The sequence below is a fragment of the Alternaria alternata genome, assembly GCF_001642055.1.
Source record: "Alternaria alternata strain SRC1lrK2f unplaced genomic scaffold CC77scaffold_1, whole genome shotgun sequence".
Classification (NCBI taxonomy): Eukaryota; Fungi; Ascomycota; class Dothideomycetes; order Pleosporales; family Pleosporaceae; genus Alternaria; species Alternaria alternata.
The window spans coordinates 2,090,177-2,116,021 of NW_017306190.1; the positions used below are offsets into that span (position 1 = coordinate 2,090,177).

At 51.9% G+C, this 25,845-nt stretch overlaps 9 protein-coding genes and 1 non-coding gene across 10 annotated transcripts; 5 read left to right on the top strand and 5 right to left on the bottom strand.

Moving 5' to 3' along the window:
• Positions 1-209: 209 nt before the first annotated feature.
• Positions 210-2,369, bottom strand: CC77DRAFT_52021 (amino acid transporter). The gene is made up of 4 exons (XM_018532008.1): positions 1,846-2,369; positions 1,220-1,794; positions 715-1,161; positions 210-661 (listed from the first exon to the last, which is right to left on the bottom strand). The coding sequence occupies exons 1-4, from the start codon at positions 2,097-2,099 to the stop codon at positions 324-326; spliced, it is 1,614 nt and encodes a 537-aa protein (XP_018391901.1). The 5' UTR covers positions 2,100-2,369; the 3' UTR covers positions 210-323.
• A 1,009-nt stretch (positions 2,370-3,378) lies between these two features.
• CC77DRAFT_924739 (hypothetical protein) lies at positions 3,379-4,988 on the top strand (the record flags this gene model as incomplete). The annotated part of the gene is made up of 4 exons (XM_018533816.1): positions 3,379-3,535; positions 3,601-3,728; positions 3,878-4,052; positions 4,105-4,988. The coding sequence occupies 4 exons, from the start codon at positions 3,379-3,381 to the stop codon at positions 4,986-4,988; spliced, it is 1,344 nt and encodes a 447-aa protein (XP_018391902.1).
• Positions 4,989-5,637: 649 nt separating this feature from the next.
• Positions 5,638-8,666, bottom strand: CC77DRAFT_1027513 (hypothetical protein; the record flags this gene model as incomplete). The annotated part of the gene is made up of 7 exons (XM_018526375.1): positions 5,638-5,672; positions 5,722-5,817; positions 5,962-6,163; positions 7,196-7,881; positions 7,944-8,162; positions 8,213-8,350; positions 8,468-8,666. 7 exons carry the CDS (start codon positions 8,664-8,666, stop codon positions 5,638-5,640), a joined length of 1,575 nt encoding a protein of 524 aa, XP_018391903.1.
• Positions 8,667-10,268: 1,602 nt separating this feature from the next.
• On the top strand, positions 10,269-11,837 carry CC77DRAFT_50938 (hypothetical protein). The gene has a single exon (XM_018531969.1). The coding sequence runs from the start codon at positions 10,752-10,754 to the stop codon at positions 11,583-11,585; it is 834 nt and encodes a 277-aa protein (XP_018391904.1). The 5' UTR covers positions 10,269-10,751; the 3' UTR covers positions 11,586-11,837.
• CC77DRAFT_924813 (hypothetical protein) lies at positions 11,707-12,500 on the bottom strand (the record flags this gene model as incomplete). Its single annotated transcript, XM_018533822.1, has 3 exons — positions 11,707-12,114; positions 12,249-12,411; positions 12,469-12,500. 3 exons carry the CDS (start codon positions 12,498-12,500, stop codon positions 11,707-11,709), a joined length of 603 nt encoding a protein of 200 aa, XP_018391905.1.
• Positions 12,501-13,996: 1,496 nt separating this feature from the next.
• CC77DRAFT_925768 (Aldo/keto reductase) lies at positions 13,997-15,269 on the bottom strand (the record flags this gene model as incomplete). The annotated part of the gene is made up of 3 exons (XM_018533876.1): positions 13,997-14,026; positions 14,083-14,873; positions 15,119-15,269. 3 exons carry the CDS (start codon positions 15,267-15,269, stop codon positions 13,997-13,999), a joined length of 972 nt encoding a protein of 323 aa, XP_018391906.1.
• A 1,153-nt stretch (positions 15,270-16,422) lies between these two features.
• CC77DRAFT_1069693 (phospholipid-translocating P-type ATPase) lies at positions 16,423-20,643 on the bottom strand (the record flags this gene model as incomplete). The annotated part of the gene is made up of 2 exons (XM_018529094.1): positions 16,651-20,643; positions 16,423-16,594 (listed from the first exon to the last, which is right to left on the bottom strand). Exons 1-2 carry the CDS (start codon positions 20,538-20,540, stop codon positions 16,423-16,425), a joined length of 4,062 nt encoding a protein of 1,353 aa, XP_018391907.1. The 5' UTR covers positions 20,541-20,643.
• Positions 20,644-22,041: 1,398 nt separating this feature from the next.
• Positions 22,042-22,150, top strand: CC77DRAFT_t4. Its single transcript has one exon. It is a non-coding gene; the product is annotated as a tRNA-Lys (tRNA).
• A 104-nt stretch (positions 22,151-22,254) lies between these two features.
• On the top strand, positions 22,255-23,496 carry CC77DRAFT_1069699 (hypothetical protein; the record flags this gene model as incomplete). Its single annotated transcript, XM_018529095.1, has 3 exons — positions 22,255-22,925; positions 22,978-23,283; positions 23,470-23,496. The coding sequence occupies exons 1-3, from the start codon at positions 22,644-22,646 to the stop codon at positions 23,494-23,496; spliced, it is 615 nt and encodes a 204-aa protein (XP_018391908.1). The 5' UTR covers positions 22,255-22,643.
• A 588-nt stretch (positions 23,497-24,084) lies between these two features.
• CC77DRAFT_52654 (NAD(P)-binding protein) lies at positions 24,085-25,691 on the top strand. Its single transcript, XM_018532018.1, has 4 exons — positions 24,085-24,092; positions 24,139-24,390; positions 24,443-25,222; positions 25,278-25,691. Exons 2-4 carry the CDS (start codon positions 24,319-24,321, stop codon positions 25,437-25,439), a joined length of 1,014 nt encoding a protein of 337 aa, XP_018391909.1. The 5' UTR covers positions 24,085-24,092; positions 24,139-24,318; the 3' UTR covers positions 25,440-25,691.
• Positions 25,692-25,845: the final 154 nt, after the last annotated feature.

Consider the following 25,845-nt stretch of genomic DNA (forward strand, 5'->3'; position numbering starts at 1 on the left):
CGACGTCAGGCCTCCCGCCAGTGAGCACGCATCTATGGATAAACATTCACCAAAGCTCTCACGTGATACCTAAGTACAATCACGATGGTCTCTAATGAACATAGAAGAGTATGCTCACACAGCGGCTGTAGAGCTGTCAGACATACTACAACTCTTCATCATTACTTTCGCACGTAACAGCATCAGTGTGAGGTGGTTAAAGGTGAGAAAGTCTATATTCAATCTTCGTCTTCATCGTCAGATCTATTAGCGTCGAATCCAAGTAATTCGTCAATCTCTCCTCCCTCCTCTTCCCCTATGCGCTCGCTAAACCCGCGCATCTGTCATTCCCCCTTGTATCCATCCACAAGGACGACTGGACCCTTGTATTGCTTACGTCCTCTAACGAGATAATCGATCAAACTTACAAAGGCCACGCCAACAAACATGACGGAAGCCCAGTTGAAAAACTCCAGGGTTGTAGGTGTGGAATCAGGCCAGAAGCACCAGAAGAAAGCGTGTGTGGAGTACAGGACACCACCGATGTTGACGGGGACGCCCCACTTTCCAAGGGACCAGCGGCAGTTGGGAAGGAGTTCGGGGTGGCGGATACGTCGGTAGAGGACAGCGCCGATAGAGAACATGTAGGTTATCATAAGAGCAACGACATTAAGAGAGATAACTGAAGTGCGTTAGTTATCGTGGAATAATGCGTAGGATCATGGGAAAACATACTAGCGTTGAAAGCGGTATCCGAGCCGATGTTAATGAGCGAAAGCAAAACCGTGATGGCACAGGTAACGGTCACAGCGTTGGCGGGAACCTCCAACTTGGGGTTTACCTTGCTGATCCAGTCGCTGAATGGCAGTCCCCTATCTCTGGCAAATGCCCAGGTCTGACGCGATGTCGACAAGTTGAAGGTCACAGTACCGGCGAAGATGAGGACCGTGGGAATAGCGTTGAGGGCTACCACACCGCCAGAGGATACGGCTTGGGCAAAGACCCACATATGGGGATAGTCGCCCTCAAGCGCAGCTTCGACGTCTGTAACCATGAACATGTAGCTGATGAGGAAGATTATGCCAAGAGAGCCATTCATGAGGTAAGCGCCGATCATTGCGCGCGGGACAGTCTTGCCAGCATCTTTGATCTCCTCGGCCATATGGGCTGCGGAGTCAGAGCCTGCGATCGCTCGTTAGTACAATCTCAGTGAGAGTTCTTGGCAGAGAGATATACTTACAGATACAAGCATAGATGGCAGACACTTGGCCTACCATGAGCGCCAAACCATTCGAGTTCCAGCCTCCTCCGTTGTAAAACTGGGTGAAGGTTGCTTCAGCAGTAGCCCGTGGCGACAAAACCCAGAAGACGATGATGATGGCCAGGAAACCAAATACGTGAACGATCAACATGATGTTCTGGAAGATAGGCATGCCCTTTGCGCCCCAGATATTAAGGACCCATACCAAGAAGGTTACGGCGATAACCATGAGTGTACCCTGCCACTTGGTAGCCACATACTCTGGGTACATTACGGTGGCAGAAGACTGGATCAAGGTGCCGACAAGGAAAGGTCCAGATGCAGTACCGGCCTGCCATGATAATGTTGACATCCAGCCGATGAAGTAGCTGAATGGCTTCTGGACACTGGGAGGTGAGAATTCGGAAACCCAGTGGTATTGTCCACCGGCGGTCGGCGCCATCGACGCCATCTCTGCGAGTGACAGCATGACGGTGCTGAAACCGAACCAGGTCCAGACGAAACTCCAGATAAGACCTGCTGGACCTCCATCTTGGAGACCTTGGTAGGTTGCACTATGGCGTTGTCAGTTCTCGTTACCTGTGAGTCTCATTAAGGTTGCTTACGTCAAAAGAACTTCCCATGTTCCTTGTAGAATAACGGTGAAGGCCAATGCTGACAACGGTCGATAATTTCTTTTCAGCTCTTGCACCTTGCCCATACGCTCCATGTCAGCGTGATCGGCTCTGGTGTAACCCCTGAGAGAATCATGGTACTCTTCGCTCTCGTCTCCGTCGATAGATCTCGTCGCACGCGCTCGCGACTCCAAAGTAGCCTGCTTGTCCATACTCCCAAGCGGTTGGCTCTCGTAAGCGGCCATACCCAAAGCACAACAAAAAGGAAGCGAATATGCAGGAACGCAGCGCCACGGATAAACTTAAAAAGGACCCAAGAAACAGGTAAAGATGGAACAAGCGAAACGCTGCGGTAGAAGTAAAGAAAGGGATTTCCCACGCGGACACGAATGCATGCACATGCTGGGAGATGGACTGGCCCAGCTGGTGCCAAATGCCTTGTCTGCCGCTTCCACGGGTGGGACCACTAATCCCAGACTCCATCGTACTCCCGGCATATTCTTCTCAAGCGGAATCAGGGTTCAATGGGCGCAGGTGTGCTCGGATGCACATGTCAGCCAACGAGATCGTCGCGGTGCTGATGGCGTCCACTCCGGCTGCGTCGTATGGTTGGCGTGGAGTCTGCCCAGGCTCCACTACCCTGCCGCTAGCGCGACACTATGCGGCCCGCTTCCTCTTATGGGGGTTTGGTGCGGCTGGACCCTAGTCTAGAGAGGCAGGAGTCGTGGATTGATTGCATGCAGCCACATCTGCCGCGGCTCATGTAAAAAGCAAAAGGCGCCGAGATGACAAGCCGTAAGAGGCGGAAGTCACGTAAGAGCTTCGGAAGAATTCGTTCTGGACCTTCTGCCGCCTCGCGTGGTGATGAAACAGGATCGACTCCAGATTGGCGAGTTGCCGATCATCGAATGATTTGTTGCTTCTGTAACCGTTTTCATGCTAAGACGGACATTAATATCAAATCCGTCTGTGGCAGCCGAGCGGAAAACCCGTGGGAGCGGTAAAGTTTGAGAATTTTTACTTGTTCAACCGTTCAGTAAACCGTGAACGCAAAGCTAGGTATCCGCAAGCTATCCGCAAGCTATTCCACCTCTTATCAGCGTATTGTAGGTTGCGGCTGACATTCCGCAAAACGCCGCGCCTTCGTATGCGACACGGTGGCGCTGACGCCAGCAAAGGCCAATCGACTATTATGCGTTAGAGGTCTTGGTTATGCCTCGCTTAGGATCATGAGCCTTCTTCAACAGATCCGTCCCGAGGTCGTGAACCGTGTACATGGGTTACAATCGGTCCTCCTATTAGCGATGAGAATGAGGAAGCACGCAAGGAGGGTAATGGGCAGGAAGATCCGCGCCCGCTCTTATTGGTGTTAGGCATTCAACCACAGGAGAAATAGGTCATGTCAGACGCGGCTTCAGCTGTATAGAGCCCGAAGTGTCCTCCGACTGTGCGTCAGACATTGCTCACATCTTATGGCCTCCTTTCTGTTGTACTTTTGCCCATTGTTCTTCTCCCTGATACTCCATGGCAGGAGAGGTGATCCCTCCGCCGTACGTTATAACAGCGGATGACAAGCGCGGCCTGATCGTTGTGACCGGTGCAGCTGTCTTAGCCTTTGTCTGGTCTTGTTTTCTGATCCGAGTATGGTTGCGCTGGCAATCAAGAGAGTGGCGATCCGATGGTAAGTCTTCCTTACATTGCACTGCCTGCACAAGTCGTGACGATATGCTTATCTTGTGTGCGCAGACTGGTGGCTCACAGCGGCAACCCTGCTGGACACCGTTCAATCAGGCATCATCTTCCACCTGGTAGAGCTTGGATTAGGTGCCTCACAGGCTGGTGTACCAATATCGCAACTCCAGCAGCTTGGGAATGTAAGTGACGTTTAGTTTAAGTGATTCAGTGATCTCCCTAGATCCGCGCCTAGGTGTCGGCTCCTTGCATCCTTCTGGCGTTTACGCAGGGCAGCCGCCCGAGCACAAGGCCGAACAGCTAGGAACACCACGGCTGACACTCGCAACAGGAAGGTTTCGCGTCGCAAATCATTTATATCTTTGTGATACTCGCCTCGAAGCTATCGGTGCTGTTCCTGTACCTACGACTATCGCCTGGTGGAGCGCATCGCATCGCATCATGGTCACTCGTAGCCTTGTCCTGTGTATGGGCACTGGTGTCGGTCATATTGGTTGCCATACCATGTAACCCTGCGCAAACCTACACAGATGCTGACAACTGTACAAACAGGGTAAGCGATACAAAGTCCCGAGAACTATCATTCGTTTTTGCTGACGACCAAACAGTGGCCAAAATGGCTGAGTATAGGCACCTTCGACATCATAACCGAACTCTTCATCTTCCTCGCAGCAGTCCACTTAATCTACTCGCTCCAAATGCGTCTTCGCACCAAGCTGCTTGTAATATTGGCCTTCGGCGCACGCCTACCTGTCATCGCAATTGCAGGAGTACGCCTATATTACCTCGACCAACGCCTGCGCGGGGTCACTTTCACCTTTGACTACGTCGTAGCCACGCAATGGCAAATGGGGTACGCAATCATGTCATCCACAATTACAGGCATGGGCCCCTTTCTCAAGCCTTTCGATAAGGAGTATGTGTCTAGTACGTATAAGCACTATGGACCAGGACATAGCTCGAGTGGTGGGACGTCAGGGATGAGAATGGAAAGTGGACTTAGTACGACTGCGAGTACCGGTTTACCACCGAGGAGACAAGGACTTGGGCATCACCATCACAGGGGATCTACGGATAACATCTCTGAATCCTATTTGATGGACACGCTGCCCAGTCGGCGGACGAGTAAACAGTCCATGGGAAACGAAGATCGCGCCAACTCTCTCGAACCGATGCAGTCGGGTAGTCCGTCGTCTCGAGCATCTCCATCTGCGCCAAATGACATCTTGATGACGGCAGATGAACACTTTCGTCCCGCGCACATGTATCGTGGACATGAAGCAGAAGTCTGGGTCGGAGATAGAAGCCTGAGCATTACGAGGGAGGAGATGGAAAGAGCTGCCGCTTCCGGGAGAAGTGCACCCAAGTCTGGAACCAAGCTGGTGATTGGGGAAAAGAAGGAGTTTAAGATCGAGGTTGATCGTGTTAGTCGTCTTATCTGAGTCTCGCTATCTTATGGGCGGACTTTTGTTGCGTTAAACTGAGTTAGAATACCCCTCTGTACTTTGCGTTATTTTAGTCGAGATCCAGCAACAAACGGAGGATACTTTATATAGACGAACTCATGACGATAGATATCTACAAATCAAGAGCCTGTCAACAAGGCACTTGTGGTCAGCGAGAAGAGTCATGTTCCTGGAATCTGCTTCTGCTGTGACAAAGGAAGGGGTAAAGACAGGGATATCATATCTGTTTGTTGTCCTGCTGTTATGTGCTAGAGCCTCAGTCATTTTCGGGTTCCATCATTGCACGGTAGTACGGCAAAGGTTGTTACAAACACGGGTTGTCAAAACTCCTCATTCCGATGCGAACCTATAATACAGCAAGCAAAACTAGCAGTCCCTGACCATACGAGCTTCCCATTGTCCCGCCCGGGTCAACAGTCAAGGTGAATATCCTGGTAAATAGCTTTTCCGGTTCGTTCCATGCTCTCTATACTTGTGCCCATGGCCGGGAACAGTTGCTAAGGAAAAGAACACGGGTAATCGCAAATCGAGGTGTAGAGAAATGTTGTGGTCGCCGCAACAGAGGGCCAACCTCAACGTGGGGGAATCGGTCAAATATTGTGAAAAGGTTCATCTAGCGATGCGTCTATGCGGAGAATCGGCGCATGACCTTGGCGATGACTAGTGAGAGTTAGTATGATACTGGTCAGCGAGGATTGGATGTACATACCGTGCAGAGCGACGACACTGAAGATGAAGACAACGGACAGGGTCATGACCACAACAGGGTCGACCTTCAGACCGGGAGACTCATCAGTGTATAGCCCTATAAGCAAACGTTAGCCAAAGTCCTCCAATGTCATCTCTGCTAATCGTATTGTGTCATATCCTCTACTGTCATCCTCAAAACAGCTCGCTCTTTGTAGCTTCCATCTCTTCTCGTGATCTGTCCACCTCAGGGCACACTTACTCAGCATAGTGCTTGAGCTACCACCGGCACCGGCCGCCCTTGTGCTGCTTGGACGCAGGTTTGCGGTCTTCTCGGCGCGGTCAGCGGCAGCCTTCCTTCGCATAACAGTCGCAGGGCCACCCGGGGGCTTTGGCGACGCAGGACGCGCGGTTGTCGAGCCTGAAGAGGCCGTGTTGGAGGGAGAGGTAGCGCGTGGGGCAGACTGTTGGCCATGTTAGCGATGATGTTCGGTGTTCATGTTCAGCCAGCCTATGCAGCCTATGGCACGGAACTTGTTGGACGCATCGACGAAACCCTGCGGGGCGAGGGAAAGATACACAACTCGAGGAGTAGCAGGGCGTCAAGTTATGTCAACAATTATGCCGGCAAGTGCCCGTACTGCTGCTCTCCTGTCGCATGCTTCGTGTCGCGAGCCAGGTGTCCTCATGTGTCCAATGGCTTCCTCCGTTATCGAAAAGGGCGGTACTAACCATGGTGAGAGTTGTTGACGGTGACCGGTGGAGAATAGACGGAGTGGGTTGTGATGGGAGATGTCGTGGAAGCAGCTGGTGATAGTCGCTCGGCGAACCTCAAAGGCCACGATTCTGGAGCTGGGGTTGCCGCGCCGCGCTAACCCTGACCCTCGACAACTTCGCTTACAAGGCCGCTAGCAAGGGTCACGTGTTAGTTCACTCACCACGGTTGCAATTTCCCCGAATAGGCAGGAAGATAATCACTATGCCAAATGGTGAAAGTCCACTTGAGAGTGTTGCGTGCGCATATTCACTACAAGGCGTTCTGATCCCAAACCACTTTTCCCATTAGACCGTTAGATGTACCAGGCCAAATAGCGTCCCAGAATCATCCGTGTAGGACCAAGCCTATCCTCTGATGATGCAGATGCCCTCAGCCGGACCCGAAAAGCTAGCAACCGGTAATAGCAAGTCATCCCTAAGCAAACTCCCGCAAGCCCCGTAAACCCATGTTGACCCTAAACCTGCCTAGCAAAACCCCGTGTAACCGCCCGTGAAAAGGTATATTATCTTCAGCAGACCCAGAGATGTGGAATGTAGACGGGTATGCCCAACAGCACCGCCAAACCCACAGAAAATATTCGCCAACCACCAATTGACCGGGTCCACCCATGGTTGTGTGTGTGAAAGACCGACACAGAATGCCCGAGACACCTGAAATGCAGTAACTCCGGATGTGCATCATATCTCCCAAATCAAAACTCCGTTTTCTAACCCCAAACAGACGCCTGCACTCCCTGTGTGGGCGTGTTGCTCCAGGGTCCGTTGTTCCAAATACCAACGCCCTTGTCAGTGACAGTAGACGAAGGGTTCATAGACGCAGATGTCGTAGACATGTTGTTCTGCTCGCTCGCGTTGTACGAGTTGTAGCCGAGAGGCGACGGCAGAGGTGAGTTCGCGCGCTTGCCCATAGCGCCACCTGGTTGCTGCAGGTTCTGGTTCTGAGGACGAGTGCCAATGGGGGCAACGCCAGAGCCGTTGGACTTCTGACCAGGCACAGGAGGAGAGCCTCCGGGCGACGAGTTGGAGGTACGGTTCGCCTGCTGAGCATCGAAGAGGTTGAATGCTGGGTTCTGGCTACCAGAAGGTGACGAGGTGCTGTTGGCACGCGCATCTTGAGCATTACCAGCAACGTCCTTGTCGCGGGGAGGCATCTGGACGGAACCCTCACCGGAAACGTTCTGGGCCTGCATGCCGAAGGGATCAAAGGCGAGGGGAGACGGACCCCGACCAGCTTGCGAGGTCTGAACACGAACATCCTGGCTCGAGGTCGGGTTGCTGTTGTACAGGGTGGAGGTCTCGCCATACAAAGCACGGTGCTGGCGGGCGATGAGTTCGCGGCGCTCCTCTTCATTCATGGCATTGGGGCTCATGGAGCGGTCGGACTTGGAGGCTGAGCCTGAAACTTCTGTATTACCCTAGTCAACCAACTGTCCTGCTTCTATTGTTGCCCAGATTCCGAGTCCTTACTTCTGTGGTATTGCTGCTCCTGGTGATAGTTGCGCAGCTCACGCTCACGCTGAGCCGCCATCCGTCGCTTCGCCTGTGCCATCTGGTCTGCGTCGTTGGGTCGCGGCGCATAGCGCTGGTTCTGGTAGAAGCCCTGGACGTTGGACGCCGAGTGGGAGCGGGAGCCGTCGTACTCGCTGACCGAGTGGTGGCGCTGGGCGCCGCTCATGCGCTGTTGCTCTGTATCACATGTCAGTCATGCGGGGACGATTATGAGCAAGACTGCATACCGAAGTCGGGGTATGGGCGGGGGCCACCTCCCATCATGGGCATGGACTCGCGGCGGTTGGCACCCATGGGCGTAGGAGGGAAGCCGGGACCGAAGGGCTTGCCGCTCTTGGCAAGGTTCTCGATGGCGCGGTCGACCTCTGTGGTGTTGTTGTTAGCACTCGGCTACGGGGCTCGTCTATGGTTACCATGGGGCCTGTCACTGCCACGTATCGTCGCATTGGCACTGGCAGCCCCCACTATAAGAAGCAACGTACCCTCAAACTGCGAGGCAAAGGCATTGGCGACCTCGCTGTTGACCGTGGAGCTTGTGCCTATATCCATGTGAATCGCTGCACCTGCACCGTTGAATCCCATTTGGCCGGTACCTGATCGCGAGGGTGGTTGGGGTTGCTCCCACGATGACTGCCGGCCGGGAGCAGGCGTGTTCCACGACGCGTCGTTGTAGTAGGACATGTTGGGTAGGAAGAAGTCGGGTGGGTTATTCGGAGTCGGGGTAGTCGCGCAACGCCAAAGGGTTGGTGGGTGGGTGATACTAGAAACTGAATCTGGGAGCAATTGATTAGTACGGCTACTCCTTGTCAACAAGTGCAAGCATCAATCGGCACAAGAGGTTCGAGCGATTGTCGGCGGTCGGACGCAGGCAAGTGTTGGCGATATGGGGGCGGGAAATGAGGTCGAGGCGGGCAGCGGAAAATTTTGGTGGAGAGCGGAGATGTTTTGGAGAACAGGGTCGTGCCGCGTACCGAGAAAAGCGAACCGTGTACTCACCTTTCACCGCGAAAAAGGAGCGACAGCTGTTCACTTAGCAGGCAGCAAGTGAAGTCACCGAGAAAAGCACACAACTGAGCGGGTAGGGGTCAGGGAGGCACTTCGGGAGATATCGCGGGACTGCTGAGGATTATGTCGAAAGGGGATGCTGGATTCGTTGCGCTAAGCAGGCCGAGCAACGACCTATCCACTTAATTCATCTCCGCTTCTCAGACACGGGCCTCACCAGCTGCATGCAATTAGTCTGATATCCCATTCGATCCCGTCCGCAACCAACCGCTTACTCTTCGTATCGCGACAGACGCGCCGCAGCCTTGCCTTGGGGGATCTCTTACTGTCTCTCGAGGCCTGGCTCTGCGACTCTACCAGCAGTCGGCCAAGTGGAAGAGCATGCGGATGACGTCCGAGAGGGGCAGCTGCATATCCAAGTCGAGTACTGCGGGATATGCAGTGGGAGAGCAGTGGGCGCGTTTAGCGAACAACGGTTCGGGCTCTCACCACCATGGTCTGTCGTCGGCTATTCATGAGAAAGCCCCGCGCGCCTCCTTTACACGTGGTTTTCCCAGACCCTCCCTGTTTGACTCTGTTTTGACCCTGACATTCTCCCGACTCAGGGTCTGCATCATGTCTGTCATGCTGTTAGACACTGCGTCGTCGCCATCACCTGCGAACTCAACGTTCGCAGTGCCCCGCCAACGCGCCCGGGACGGTAGCGATGCCAAACCGACGCATGCCACACCGCATTGCCAGCATGATCACTTACACTACACCATGACAAGATATGTGGGAGCGCTTGGGCTCTAATGCGGGGCATCCAACGACCATTGCGGCCTGGCTTCCAATAAGCTCCCACCAAAGCCAGGCATTTGTGAAAATATTGACATGTGGCTTGCTTCTCCGTCGTAGCACATGCACATGGACCGAGAGAGATAATACCATCGGTGTGGTTGTCGCCTGCGTCTACTGTGTATCTTGCGCAGAGGGTACCGACATGGCCAGCTTCGGTGCCGGCTTTGTTTCCAGATGAGGTTTAACGATATTGAGATAGTAACGCCCTGCACGCCGAGCTTCGCATGCTGATACGCGACGTCAGTCTTGCAAGATGTGGGGGTTCGGAGTGCGTTGCCGGTCGCTAGACAAGACAGTCATTATACAACGACGGCATCATCTTTTTTAGAGACACCTCACGGCGTAAGCAATATCACCATGGCTCGTGCGGAGAGCAAACGAACCCAGACAGGGGCACGACCCATTCGGCTAAACATGCGCTCCCGCCTCTACCCCAGCTTTTTGTAGTTCGCCAACTTGGCCTACGTCCCGCCGTTGCGCCATCGCCTTCAAAAGTAAGCCTGGCATATGTCATCCGTGCTGAGGTCAGGGTGTTCTCACTTCTCCGTCTGCCCAGTCGTTCCTTTGCTTTCCATTTCCGTCTCCATGACATTGTCATCACACCGTTCGCGTCGAACGCTCTTTCCTCTTTTGCTTCCATAGCATCACGCGCCACAAACCACGGGTGTTGGTATCACTTACGACATCAGCCACACTGTCGACATGACCACCTATTCTACATTCCAACAAATACGCCCGACAAGCCCATCACGCATGACGGGGCGCAAGGAGCCTCTCACGCATAGAGTATGAGACACGCTCCTTCGAAAGGAGGCGGGATTATGGATGCCTATTAGCACCGATTCCGCAGGCCTGATGGACGAACACTGTTTTCTTTCACGGCAGGACGTGAATTCCCACAACGCTGACAAGACCGAGTGAATGTCATCAATATGGCTACGCAAATGGATCTCGCCATGTGCGCGAGTGTATTACATCAACCTCTTCTTACGCTTCTTTTCTACCAGCAGAATGCAGATGCGAAAACCTGTAGTGTATCAACAGACACCTTTGACTAAATCTCAAGCTGCCCTGGCTCCAAATACCGCATGTCTTGCGAGCCTGCCGACGGAACTTATCCTCGAGATCACCGACCGCCTTGCGCTCGACGCCATACTGGCCCTCAAATTGACTCAACGACGATTCAACGATATCCTGCCTCTCGATCAGAGACGTTGGCAGGCTCCTCGGTCAAGGTGTGCCCAGCGCGCTATCCAGGTTTATTTGACCCCATCGTCATCTAAACCCAGTCATCGACATTGCATCGTGTGTAACGCTGAGTATCCCATCAGCCAGTTCAAGTCATCGAACAGTCCGGCTTGCGCGCCTATGGAGCATACCAACGTCCCCCACGACATCATCAAATTACCACCACGAGTCTGCTTCTGGCATGTTGGAAGGTTTATGAGAATTATCAGTCATGAGGCCGGGAACAAAAATGGATGGGTTAGCCACTCAGACAAAATGTGCATGCACTGTGGAGATATCCAGGGGTGGGACAAGTGCGAATGCAAGTGTGACAGCTGTTCTTTCTGGGAAGTAACAGTCTACAATCGACATATCAACGATGGTCAAAAATGTCGAAACCCGGTCTTCTGGAGAGACGCTCCCAGCTCACGCGTTAGAGGGGAGAATCAACTTTGGGTTCGGGAAGAATTTTGGGACGCGAACGGGAAACAATTTGTTGACTTGCCTGTTCGATTTGAGTCAGCCTAACCGATGGATGGGTGCGTTTGGCATCGACCTCCAGTCAGTTTTTCTTCGTTCTTGTATGCTTCACTTCTAACAAGAGCTGGTCTCCCTGGTTTTGTTTGTAATCTTTAATTCGTTATATCATTTAGAATCCAGTCTTTTCGTCATAGATCATGTCATCCTCCTCTTGTACAAGGCTAGCTTTCTCCACATCCATCTCTTTAGTCTCCCATTGGCATCCCAACTCTTGTCCCCATCTCCGCACGCTGAACAAAGCCCACCATTGGGCGATCATCAAAACCAACCCCACACAGGCGCCCCCAAACTTGACAACAGCAAACGTTGTCGAGCACTTTTCCAACCACTCATCGTCCCATCCAAAACCGGCATCAATGTCGCGGCATATCGACGATCCGTCGACGGCGTAGCTCGGAATTACCGGATTTAGCAACCGGAAGTCGAAGGGAAGAACCAGGTTTACGAGAGCGATGGTTACAAAGGACAACGTGGTCGCGTGGATGATTGTGTAAGCTGACACGAGGCTTGGTAATAACTGCAGCATCGGGTGTTAGCGGATTCATGTGACGAATGGACATGAGACTGCGACTCCGAGCGAAGCCGGCTGGACACAACCAAGTATACAGCTAGTGGACAGTCGCACAAGTCGCGGGGAAGAGCTTGGCTTACCCTTACGGCGCCTAGGAGGCCCAATATGCTTGCGCTGCCGGCAAGTACATTGTATGAGATGGAGAAAGATGCGCGGTCGAGGTCGGAGCCGGGTAGTAAGAAGGACAGCGCGAGTAATGTATGCGTGCAGAGAGTGAGGGAAGGGAGCACGATGGCTAAGAATCTGGAGACCATGTCAGTACCCGTCGCGTGTCGCGAACCTTGGGCAAGCGCGACATACCTCATCTGGTTCTGCTCTGTCGACAACGCCATGTCTTCCCACCGGATTCAGTAATCAAGATTCAAGGTAAATGTAAATGCGCTTGCTGGAGACTCAAAGTAACAATGCGAAGCGATGCGGTACAGTGCGAAGCGGAAACGGCCGTGTAAAAAGCAGATCAGATCAAGTACGTCAGGTTAGGTTCCGGGGGTATCAATATGCAGTCGGGACCAAGACAGCGGGTAGGAGACAGAGAGGAGAAGCAGCAGGCCGGCACGCTTATTCTTGTATGTATAGAGCCGTAGCAGCTAGCTAGCAGAGTAAAGAGGAAGGTTTTGTGAGCAAGAAGCTGCGACGCGTGAGTAGTAAGGTGATGAGTGAGGTCAGTTGCCTGGATTCGCCGAAGACGGATTGTTAATCGCGTTGGTTGTTCAGAGTTTAGCAGTGTTTTTAGTACTAGCTCCGGGATCCGCGGATGCACCAAGAGATCGTGTTGTGATGTCACGTCTGTGATCGATTTGATCATCGGAAGACACAGACCACGCAGTGCACACTGTTTTTACTTGAAACGGAGGGTCGGGCTTCGGGCCTCGACGTGACTTTGATGCGGTTTCCTCAAGTCATCCTGAAGACGCGTTGCAATTATTCGTGTGCGTGTGTGTGTGCCTGTTATCATCGGGATCTAGCACTAATTGTACATGCAGCACACAAGCAGTCTAGCCCTTGCCATGCCAATGCGGATCATGCGGCATGCGGCTGTTCCAGTGGAGCATCTTCCGGAGCTTAGCGGAAACAAGAGAGAAGCAGAAACGGCAAGACCTAGATCACAAGCGCGTCATTCCATGGCCTTTGTACAAACGTTATCTCGGTCTCTTGGACATGTCAAGCCGCACTTGTACGGCTGTCGGCAGTGCAGTCGTAGTGCATTTGATGGGCTTTTGCCCATGGCATTGTTGAAATGTGCATCTGCAGCTGACGGTAGATAGCCGGATGTGCGCACTTCCTTATTCCGTGGCGAATCACGTCGCGCTGCGAACGAGCACCCTGGTCGTCGATACAGAAGATTCCAGCTTGCGGACCATGGGCTGTTTCACGCATATGAACTGTACAAGAGATCAGGATAAATGCACAAAGCGGGTAGAGCATCTGGACTTTCCCCGTCACCGTCGAGTGGATGCGTTAGTCGCATATGCCCTAAGCTTAGTTGACAGCTATGACAATAATTTGACGTGCTAAATGCGAATGTCACTGCCCGCCCACGAGTAAGAGTTCCTTGAATCGACGCAGACGAAAGCATGTAATGGCGCGCTTACGTGATGCGCGAAAGACAACTGTGAGGGCAGCTGGCTCATCGCACCGACATCGTTGGCTAAAGGCCCGACATGGTGTTCAACAACCGCCAAAACGAATACATACACCACGCAATGGCAAGCGATAAGAGCTGAACTTTTTTGTTTTTTTTTATTATTTAGCTATCAGCGCAAGACGCCGTGCCTTTATCTATTCATGTCGTCGTTTTCAATCGTTCCTCGTCTCTCACAGACACCGTCTATGCGAAGACGTAGCAAGGAATACCGTACTGCACGTCGACATTAGCGCTCATCCTTCTCCACACGGACACAGGTTTTTACTTACGTTGGTAGGAGCGTTGAACTTCAAGTTCTTGTCCAAGCCCGAAATCTCCTCAATCTCGCTGTCCTTGAGATCGAAGCTCGTCACATCCAAGTTCTGCTGCAGACGGTTCGCCGAGTTGGACTTGGGGATAACGCTAAGACCACGCTGTGTCGACCAGCGGAGCAGGACCTGTGCGGGGGTCTTGCCGTGTGCCTCGGAGATCTTCTTGATGACCGGGTGGTCGAACAGGAGGGGTGTGTCGGCCGCAATCTTCATGTCGCACTCGATGAAGCTCTGAGGCCCGAAAGATGAGTATGCGGTGACCTTGATGTCGTGCTGCTTAGCCAGCTCAATCAGGTAGGGCTGAACATAGTAGGGGTGGTGTTCGATCTGGAGAGTGGCGGGCTTGGTCTTTGCGTAGGTGAACATGTCCAAAAGCAGCGCTCCTGAGTAGTTGCTCACACCGATGCTCTTGGCCAGGCCCTTATTCTTGAGCTCCTCAAATGCTTCCCATGTGCTTTGTAGGCTGGCATTGCTGTGCTCGATCTTGCTCTTGCCGTCGACGAACCAGCCAGGTGGGTAGCGCTCCTTGGGGTCGACATACTTGAGGGCGACGGGGAAGTGGATAACGTAAAGGTCGAAGTAGTCAATACCCCAGTCGGCCAATTGCTTGCGGCAGATGGGCTCGACTTGCTCACGCTCGTGGAAAGTTTGCCAGAGCTTGCTGACGATGAAGAGATCTTCGCGCTTTACGAGGCCTTCCTTGATAGCGCGAGCTACACCTTGACCGCACTCAACTTCGTTGCCGTAGTCTGTGGAATTTGGTGTCAGCCATGATCACGCGCGCTTTCGTTCCGAAGAAGGACGCTAGCATTCCGAGGCAAGGCAAGGAGGCAGAAACCACGGGTAAATCGGGGTCATGAGCCCGTCAAAGATTGCCGGTAGATCTTTGTACTACACGGTTTACGGGCCGATGGAGCGTCTCGTAGTAACAGAGACCGATCTCCCCACATCCGCTAATGGTGGGTTCGGGGATGGAGACTCGAGATTTACTTACCGCAAGCACCGTCGAACAATCTGTATCCAGCCTTGATGGCATTGTAGACAGTGTCCGCACATGTAGCATTGTCGACCTTCCACAGTCCAAAGCCAACCTGAGGCATCTTGTTGCCATCGTTTAGCGTAACGTAGGGAGTGTTGATAGCCATGGTAGCGAAGAAGTTGCGATTGGCAAAACTATTCCGTTGTAATAATGTTGGCGTTCGTCGTTCAATGCAAGGTCTTGAAGAATGTAGAAAAGATGATGCAAGAGGTCTGGAAGTCGGAACAGCAGAAGAACAGGCGGCACGCAGGGTATTAATACTGCTAGCACGGCAATGGAAGCGCCCAGTAATCATGTCCCCAGAATATATACGTGTATTTTGCAGACGGAATAAGAGAATTTGGCGCCAGGTACAACAGCCTACCGTCTATATACGCCGTGTTAGAGGCTAACATGAACATATGACCCTGCGTCTTCAACCGGACGACTGGGTTAGTATGATCAGTTTGCCTCTTTACCCTGATAGGCGATGGTTCCGCCTGGCTTTTATCCTTGTTACGCCGCATGCTTGTGGCGGATGCTGACCATATTGGTCGGCCTTGGTGTTTGATGTCGATTGGAAGCTGGAATTGCACCGCCACTTCCTCTTCCTCTTGCCCGGCGACTGTCGATAAATGGATAAATAGCGGTTGGTCTCAACAGTATCAACAAGAAACTTCTGCGTGGTGAAACCGCATGTCTGTGCTGTGTTGCTGGCAAAAGAGCGCTCACAACCGCAGTAGTGACGATAGTGGGGTAACAGGTGCCCCTCCGTACCCACATTTTGGCTCTGCCACCACGCGGTGGACGGGTAAAGAGCTATTAGTCTCAAGGCACCGGATAATTAGTACGCGCCATAGTCGTGATTTACCGTTCGTCCATTACATTGGATAAGCGATGAGCCGGCGTGGGGTTTCTGACGTTGCATGAAAATGTTAGAGGCACGTGAAGCTGCTCTTTACGTTTGCGACAGGAAGCTCCGATCAGTGCGAAAGACATTTGGGGTGGAGATAGCTCCGCACTGGAGACACAACACAATGTTGAACGCAATTTGTAAGCGCAGGGGAAGTAATGAACACAGAAGGGGCCTTTAGAAATGTACAACTAGAAGTCCTCGTTGATTGACGCTAATATCAATAACACCTGCACTATTCACATCACAGACATCATACCTACTGGGAGCGCAGTCGTACAAGAACATCATACCGCCTACTTTCCATACGCCGAACAAACTCCGATGAGTAAAATGCGTTCCCCTTATCAGGTCCAAATGCCTAGGGTTATTTCCGCGAACTCGCCATCTCTCCGAACCGCCCTCTTTGCTGTGTGGTATCATAGGCTTGTAGCACCCGAGCTTGTGATTCGTCTGTTTGTGAAAACGCATACCCACGCTGTTTGCGCATACGCTGCACTTGTCGGACTTTTCGGATGGCTTTTTGGAATTGCTCCATACTGTTGCAAAGTCAGTGAATCGTGACGAGCAAATATAAAAATTGGGGAAAACATACCGTGGCCTGTAATCTTGTATGTTATACTTCTGAATCTCTTGAACGTGATGGTAGCTCTGCGGAAAGTACATTCTCTTCGCGTACTTCCACGCAAAGTCTCTGATGAGACAGAGTGGTGGCAGTACCAATACCATTGCCCAGAAGCGTGGGTCAGGAAAGAGGCGCTCGATTACACCAACATATTCGTTGGATATGTTGATCTTGGGGGCTACGACAGCGTAGATGGGCATCAAGATGAACCAAAGCAGCATGGAGCCCGGAATAGCTAGCACGGTATACTTTGTCCAGATGTTGGTGATGAGGGAGGCTTTGAGAAGGACGGTCGCCAGATTAGCAGTGTAAGCGGCGGTTCCCCAAACCCAATGGCCTGCATTTCGGCCATCCCATTGTGGCCAGTCCCAGAGAATAAATGCTTGGGCACCGAAATACAAAATCAGCGAGTGGTAGAAGCCATTTCCAACCCAAGACCAGAAAGAGTGCATACGGAAGAAGACACCAGACTGACTGAGGCGGTAGAGCTGCGGATACCTGTCCAAAAGCCTCGCGCTTACGAACTGATCGAAAATACCCAGGACGAAAGGCGGCGCCGCTGTGAAGAACACGTTGTAGAAGGTCAGCGTCCACGACTCATAGATAATCTGACCCGAGAACCCATTCTGGAAAGAGTACCAGAACTGTGTCATGAACATGGCAATGTTCTTGTAGAAAGAGTACAAGATAACCTTGCTGACACGCTGATAACTCCAGGCGCCGTGGACAAGGAGAAGTTTGCGCAAGTAGCGGAATTGGCCAATCGCGATATCTGCGCTACGTGCTGCCTGCAACCCCTCAACACCACTGATACCAACACCAACGTGAGCGGCCTGAATCATGGAAACATCGTTTGCGCCGTCACCGATAGCCAAAAGGATAGCCTTGAGGTGGCGTTTGACAAGCTTGACGACAAGGGCTTTCTGTAGAGGGGAGACACGGCAACAGATGACAGCCTTGCACCTGACAGCCAGGTCCAAGAACTCCTTCTCAAGGTCACGCTCAAGGGCATAGGTAAGCGACTTGCCGTCGATAACTAGAGCGAGAACATCCATCTCAGCTCCACCTTGGCTCTGACTAGTAACTGCTTGGTACTTTTTGCGAATGTTGTCTCGCGTATCTTCCTTATTTTCTTCGTTAACAATGAGTAGACTCATGTCCTCGCTGATCAACTTGCAACTCATGCCAATGTTGATGGCAGTTTCTTGGCGATCTCCAGTGAGGACCCAGACCTTGATGCCAGCGGATTGCAGGGTAGCGATAGTGTCTGGTACACCCTCTTGCAGTTTGTCTTCGATAGCAGTCGCTCCAAGCAGAGTCATGTCATGCTCAATGAGCTCAGCAGCCTTGTCTAACTCTTCGGCACGATTACCGCTAACAGTTGTTTGTGCAGTATTGAAGACCGACCACCATTGCTGGAACTCGCTCTCTGAGATCTCTCGCATCGCAAGACACAACGTGCGCAGTCCCTCGGAAGCGTACTCTTCAAGATGCGTCAACGTCGTTTCCACATGAGGGTTGTCTTTGCCAAGCCTCTCCAATATGACGGTGTCGGCTCCCTTGGTGTAACAGACAATCTTGCCCTCAGGAGTACGGAAAATCGTAGACATCCTTTTCCTGGTGGAATTGAATTCGCAAACGGCTAGGAGTTCATATTCAAGCTCGCGACCATCGACTTCGATAATCACCGCGCGCGGCTTCCTCGCAACGAACTTGTAGCCAAGAGTCACTGCGCCTTCCACCAAGGCGCCCTCATCGGGCGATGCAGCTTGGTACTTGATGGCGGCCTTTTCGCCCTTTCTTTCGGGGATGACTGTATGGCAAGTTGCGAGTAGAGTAAGGAACTGGTCAATAATGTACTTGTTGTGGTGCGTTTTGCGATTGTGCTCAAGTTGCTTGAAGTCATGGATTCCGACCTCAACACCGTCTTCAAAGGTCGCACGTCTGTCCTCGGGGACCTCATCGGCATATTGAATGCCGGCAATCGTAGACTGCTTGAACTCCATCATGTTGCATGTCAGAGTACCTGTTTTGTCCGAGAAGATGTATTCAATCTGACCTAGTTCCTCGACCAAAGACGAAGTTCGGCATTTTGCCGGTGTATCTGTCGGTTCATAGTAAATATCGAGATCAGAGTCGATGAGACTACCAGTGTAGTATTTGACGATTTCAATCGTTACGAAAAGCGAGATGGGAACCAAGTTGGAGTATAGTACCCAATATGTTAGGAGGTCGCGGAAGAATTGTTTGGCGCCGTTGAAAGCATCAAGTCTGAGATACTCGAGGCTGTCTCTCTCCTTGGACTGTATAATCACATCGCCTATAGAGCTGATGATGCTTAGCGCTATGAGAATGACTACAAGCATGAGAATCTGCTTGTTGACCAGTCTCTCCACTGCAGTAGTCTTGATAGGCGTAGCCGTGGCATTTCTCATCAGCTTCGTTTCGTGTCCGGTAAATACCACGACACCGTGTATCCAAGGTGTGTTTCGCAGTGTCGCTCCACGCAACAGCAGCTGATCGGGTGCTAGTGGTAGTTCCCTTTCCCCACCACCAGCTGCCATGGTCAAAGTTGCTTCATAGGTGTATAGACTGCTGTTAGGCTGTTCTGACCGTATACGGCCTCCTAGTCGTGCCAGCTCAGCAGGACTGACAAAGTCAGCTGTCTCGGGTATCGCTTGCTTGATCTTCAGATTTGTCTCTCCGTCCAAGTTGGCCGTCTCAATGTAGCATAAACCCTCGGGCTCGGACGAAGCAAGCAGGACCAAATCGGTGGGGAAGGATTGTTCGGATTCAACGCGTACGATGTCGCCAACTGCCACATTAACCCATTTTGTATCTGCAAAGGTAGAGCCTTTGAGAACTTGGGCTTTTGAGTTGTTGAGGTCAGAGTCAGATTGTTTCCGCCGGTAGTCCTCAATGTACTCCTTGACGGCCGAGACCAGCAAGACTATACCAAGCGGTACAATGGTAGTGTATCGCGAGGTGGGGGAGATACCGGGGATCTGTTGTAGAATGGCCGTGAACAAGAAGAAGAGATTGGCGTATTTGGAGAACTGTTCGTAGAGGAACTTGGGAAGGAAGGTGGCGATGTTGTATTTCGAGGTTGAGATGTGGTTGTCGACGTATTTGTTGGCGGCATTCGCGGGCGGGTTGTTCAGGTGGATGATTCTTGGCCCCAACGTTGAGGGATCTGGCGCGCCCCTGCCGAAGCCAAACTTGAATGAACCCATGCCCTTTTTCGTTTTGGAGGACTGGCCATCGTCGCGTGCGCTTGCGGTCGTATTCGCGCTGGGCTGCCGTTGGTGTGCTGCGTTCTCGGTCAATGGCAGATCCATCTCGGAATACTCGTTGCCCTTCCCGAACATGTTCTTGACTTTTCCAGTCAGGCCACCTCCAAGACTCAGGATACTATTCCTGTTGTGCGCCTTTTTGGATGCCCCGCGCTGTATGCCTGGTGAAGGCTGGTCATACGCTCCTCCCGCAGCGTAGTAGCCCTGTGCTGAAGCATCGTCGTCTGCCGGTATGTCTGCATCCGAGTACCGCTGGTAGTTGTGCAGGTCCGAGGTTTGCGAGTAGGCTCTGCTGTTGTTTGCTCCTCCCAGATAGGGCGAGTCACCCGTGGGTGCGCCAGGCCCGCCCGGCAGGCCTGCCGTCGCCCTCCCACCCCCGACAAAGTCATCGTACGAAACCGAGGGCCGACCTTGCGGCGCTGCATCGGAGCTGTCTATGTCGTACCGGTGGAGGAGGTCATGGTCATTGGCGGGTGGCGGTGCACCCGAGTAATATGTGGGTTGATGGTCGTCGAAGTCGATCAGGTTCTCGCTATGAGACGGTCCACCGGGCGGCCTGCTGGCCATAGCGGCCGAATGTTGCGATGGGCGTCTTTCTCCGAAGAGGGCGGTTTGTCTACCACTTCATGTGATAGCTGCCGGTGTGTCGTCGTTTCTGCAATGTGTTGTCGCGTCGCGGACGGATACGGAGGTCTTGCGGAGCTTCGTCGTAAGCCACCCTGGTTATAGTAACGCAGCTTGGCGGGCGTCTCCGAGTTAGGTTTATACCGAATGCGCGCAATGTGTCGTGATCGCGTTTGTATCGTGAAGAAAGCGAAGGTCAACTTCCACCAGCGCCGGGAATGTTTGCGGATCCTGTTGCAAGGTTTCGCTGACTGCCGGTCGTCGAAAGATGTAGGCACGGACCAGAGTGCTGAGGCAGTGCCTACCACTACCCTGGGCCTTCTGCTGCAACCGCGCCCCTGGGGCCTCGTTATGTCGACGAATAAGATCGATTCACCTTGGCCGCACGTCTCAAATTGCACCAAGCTGACATTGACGCGCGATGCTGCAAACTACCCAACTTGCAGTGCCATTACGCGGCGCCACGCTGTGGGGAGAGATTTGGTGGAGACCCTGACGTTGCGCCAAGTCCGCACCCTGATACTAACCTTCGGGATGCTTTTGCTTCCGAGTAAACCCTTCTTGACAGGAACATGAATACAACCTCTTGTCTACCATTCGATAGCTAACATTGCTGCCGTTGCGTTGGAACCAAATGCCCATTGAATTTGGACAGAACACGCCAAGTACCAACACGGCTTGTGAGGCGGGCATACTACAATTTCCCTCAGCCCGGTTCGTGCTGCGGCGTCTTGCTTGACAGCATGGAAGAGAGATGACCCAATCAATACTATGCGATTGGATCGTGTATTTTGTATCATTTCGCAGAATGCTGTGTTATACGGCCTGCACAGTGGCTAGAGCATCGATATCGTTGCATCGTTTCAACATTCCTTCGCCCCTAACTTGTCGGCGATGGTGTCCAAAGAGATTACTTTGACTAGCTGCTCGCGTTGCGAGTTCTGAGGCTGTGGCCTCGTACCTAGGTAACGTCGCACTGAAGGCGGAGTCGTCACGCTTAAAATAGCACCACGTTTGCGCAGTTTAAGGATGATACGCATCGATCCAACGACCATGCATTTAGTTGATTATGCCGCTCTGATAGTGCTTTTGTTATATGTGGACTGGAAGATAGGTGAACGATCTTGATATACATCACTGTCGCAACACACCCTGATTGCAGCAAGTCTCTCATTCATACCACGACTATCTTGTGACCATGTGGCCGATATAGTGATGGCCAATAAACACGTATTGCGGTTGTGCTTTAGCGAGCATGCGGGTGATTTTTGGTGTTGCACTAATGAAATTTTCGACCGTCCCGCCGAATTCCCCCCCACCCAACCAACATTTATCCCGGCCATATGAGATTCACCCAGTTTCTTGCTCGATCTCTCTGCTACCCCAAAATACTTAAGGATATAATGTGAATTAATTTCCAGTCTTTCATCGAACAACAGCAATAGCCCGGCTAGCTCAATCGGTAGAGCGTGAGACTCTTAGTCTTTCACGGTCTAACAGACACGATTACTCAGTACATCTCAAGGTTGTGGGTTCGACCCCCACGTCGGGCTTGTACGTCTGTTCGTTTTTGCTGGATGGTTGTAGAGGTGTTGAGGGTGAAGGTCTTACGATACCTCTATAATCACCCCTTTTTTTGCTACCACAACCCACAAGGGTTCATCTTGCTGCTAAAACTGCGCAATCCTGGTTCTGGATGGAGCCTTCACTCTTTCTACCAGTCGTTTTATGAAATATCAGTTGCCTCGAGTTTTGCTTGACGCAGATAGCTAAATGGCGTTTCGCAGGCCAACGACCCCAGAAATGCGATCCTCCACAAGAAGAACAATGTTTCCAACTATCTACCTGATCTGATCTGACGTCCGTATGAGTCTTCACTGTTCTGATTTCGTTCACTGTCAATTGACAAGCGCATTTCACTAGCGATGTACTTGGAGAGCCTAGGCCTCGTGCACACTTTATTCAATCCCTTCAGCGCAATAGGTTACGGTCTTCTTTCCAAAAGTTTCTCCTCCTGAAATCAACAGCTTCTCCGGATACACTGTCATGTCGGCCTACAACACCATAACCCTCACTCCTTATGAGAAAGCCACATTCTACAGCGTGATTGAACACGACAAGCTCGCCCGACATTGCCCTTTCGATAACGGTCGGCATGCTCTCGAACTCGACTACGCTACCGCACCTGATCTAGGATCATTATCGAGACTGCCAGCTGAGTTGATGGAACAAGTTGTTCTGGAACTGGATCTCGCAAGTCTGTTGGTGTGGAGGAGGGTTAGCAAAAGGGGAATGGACTTCGTGGCTTGTCTGATCGAGTGGAAAAAGGTAATAAGCATTGCCAGAAGCGTCAGACTTTGTGCTGATATCGCGATTCTAGGTCACTCTCATAGCTCCGAATACCGTGAGAATGGCTGTTGGCCTCCATTCGCACTCTACATTCAGCCTCGCTGAACTTTATGATGCTCTTCACCAACGTACCTGCGGTATTTCAGACTGTTCCAACAGTGCAAAGTATATCAGCATGGGCACTCTAGTACGCATTTGCGAGACCTGTTTCTATCCAAGAGTTTGGCGGACTATTAAGTCATTCGCATTCAACTACTACTGTGCCCGGAAAGTGCGAACGAGCGAGCATACGGAAGAGAACGAGAAACCACCGGAGAAAGAAGTGACAGCATACAAGGTACGTATGGATGAACGCATCGGCTTCGTCGAAGTTGGTGTTTTGGAGAGGAGAGGTAGAGGCATTGAAGGAGTTCCGGGAAAGGGGATCAACGACGGAGATTTGGACAGACAGTGGGCTGGTGGCTCGGCTTGGGAGTGATACACGCAAACACTATACAAGGCAAGACTTAGCGTCAGCCTATAGGCATCAGATATCGTAACTTCCTCTTGAATATTTGGGAATGCAGAGAATTGGCTCTACTGTGTTGTCCTAAGTTTTGTAAAAGATGGTAATTTCAGCCATGATAATCAGTCGTGAATCAGATCGTGGTAGTAGACCTAAGGGATATTTGTTAGGGCTCCGGCTCGCCACCAGATACCTGCAAACTACATGTAATGCCTCATATGAGATGTATGTTTAGGTGGCATGACACATGCGGAGGCTAGTTATGCGATGAGCGACCGGAGAGTACGCACGAACGCGATGGTTTGGTGTACCTACTTGTGTGGGGCGGGGTCGCGGATCCTTTCAGGCTCGCAGTCCACCTCCCGTCCCCTCTTCCTTACACAAAGTCCTCTCTCGATATCACACCACCGGGTCCTTAATCACCCTGGCAGACATCCCGTATAGCGCATTGGTCATGTATGCCGTGTTTTTGATACTGGTGTTGGTGTGATGTGAGAAAGACCTTGTGACAGTTGTGTTCGTGTCACTCGGTCCATACCGCTGAACTAAGCTTGCGCTTGCTCATCCTTACCAACACACTTCCCAGACTGCATCCACGTATGAAACATGGTAAACGTTTGCTGATGATTGTGGCTAGCTCGGTAGGTTGCTGATGTCATGCTTGGGGCTTTAGGCAACATGTAGTAGGCATAATTAGAGGCGGAGCTTCCACCCATTTCATTATGACGACACGATGCGCGACGCGTCGGGCGACGTGATATGAGCCTACTTCTCGCCTGAATGAAGATGACATTCTACCCTTCGGATACCAAAGACACTGAGCAAGACTAATTATCCAACTAACGCTTCTTCTTCTTCTTGATCATCATGGACACAATCAAGAAAGCCATCGGCAGCGCCTTCGACCCTAACACAGACATCCCTGACCTTAGCGGGAAGGTAAATTGATACTCTCTCATCTACACGATCAAATTACTGACCACGATCACAGGTCTACGTTGTTACTGGCGGCTCTGCCGGCATTGGATACGGCATCGTCGCACATCTCCTTCAGCACAACCCGTCGAAAATTTACCTCCTGTCGAACAAGGAAGAGCACGCCGATGAAGCCCAAGAAGCGCTCAAGGAATGGGGTGATATAAGTAAAGTCGAGTGGCGCAAGTGCAACCTCGAAGACCTAAAGCAGGTGGACGAAGTAGCCAAGTCGCTGGCAAAGGAGCTGGACAGACTTGACGCTTTGGTCTGCAATGCTGGGCTGGGTGTCGGCGTATACAATGAGACGCGTGATGGTCTGGACAGCCACATGCAGGTCAACGTCTTCTCGCAGGCACATCTTACGCTCACGCTCTTGCCTATACTACAGAAGACGCCTGACTCGCGCATCGTACACCAATCCTCTGATCTGCATAAGGGCGCTGACTCGAGCATGAAGTTCGAATCGATCCAAGAGATGAACCAAGACATTGGCGCAATGAAGCTCTACAACCGCACCAAGCTAGCACAGATACTCTTCCTACGTGAGCTGTACTCTCGTGTCAAGGCTGGCGAATTCGGTCAAGTCACAGAGAGCAGCGGCTTACCGTGGATCAATGCGACACACCCCGGCGGCGTGTTAACGGACCAGCAAGATCAGGCAGTTGAGGCTTATGGTACCATGGGAAAGGTTGGAGTCGCAGCAGTTAGGCCGTTCATGAAGGATCCCGTAGCTGAAGGATGTCGCCCGGCCCTGTTTGCTGCCGCGTCACCTGATATTGTAAAGGATCAGATTCAGGTAAGTAGAGATCTCTCATACTTCTCGTTCAGAATCTCAAGCTGACTTCTGACAGAACTCATACATTGTTCCTGATAAGAAGGTCCAAGAAGCGTCCAAGCAGGCCAGAGATGAAAAGTTGCAAAGAAATCTGTGGAGGCTGACCAAGGAAGTCTTGGAGTCGAAACTTGGTAGTCTGCCGTACGAGATGAGAACTGATGTTGTCAACACAGCGTAGGCCGAGGGTAAATGCCGGTCCGATTACAAATGAACATTTTTCGAATAAAATTGGGATTCTTGTAGATGCGCTTCATGATTGTTCGCCCTCGACTCTTCCAAGGTGGCTTGATATGCTCTACTTGGCGGAGATAAGCGCGACCCGCGCGTCAGCTGCATGCATGTTCCCCTTTGTAAGGTACAGCCCACCTATACAGCAATACCAGATCGCATAGTGAAGCGTATGTAGCGTCTAGGTCAAGACTCACAGTTAACTATCACGTCTCGGCCGTCGCAAATGCTAGCATGTACTTTGTAGGGCGCGTTATCATACCCCGCCAACGTCATAGTACCAAGTGGGGTTCCAAGAGGCCTCTGGGCAGCGACAACTGTACAGTCATGAGGCAACATATAATAATCGGCAACAC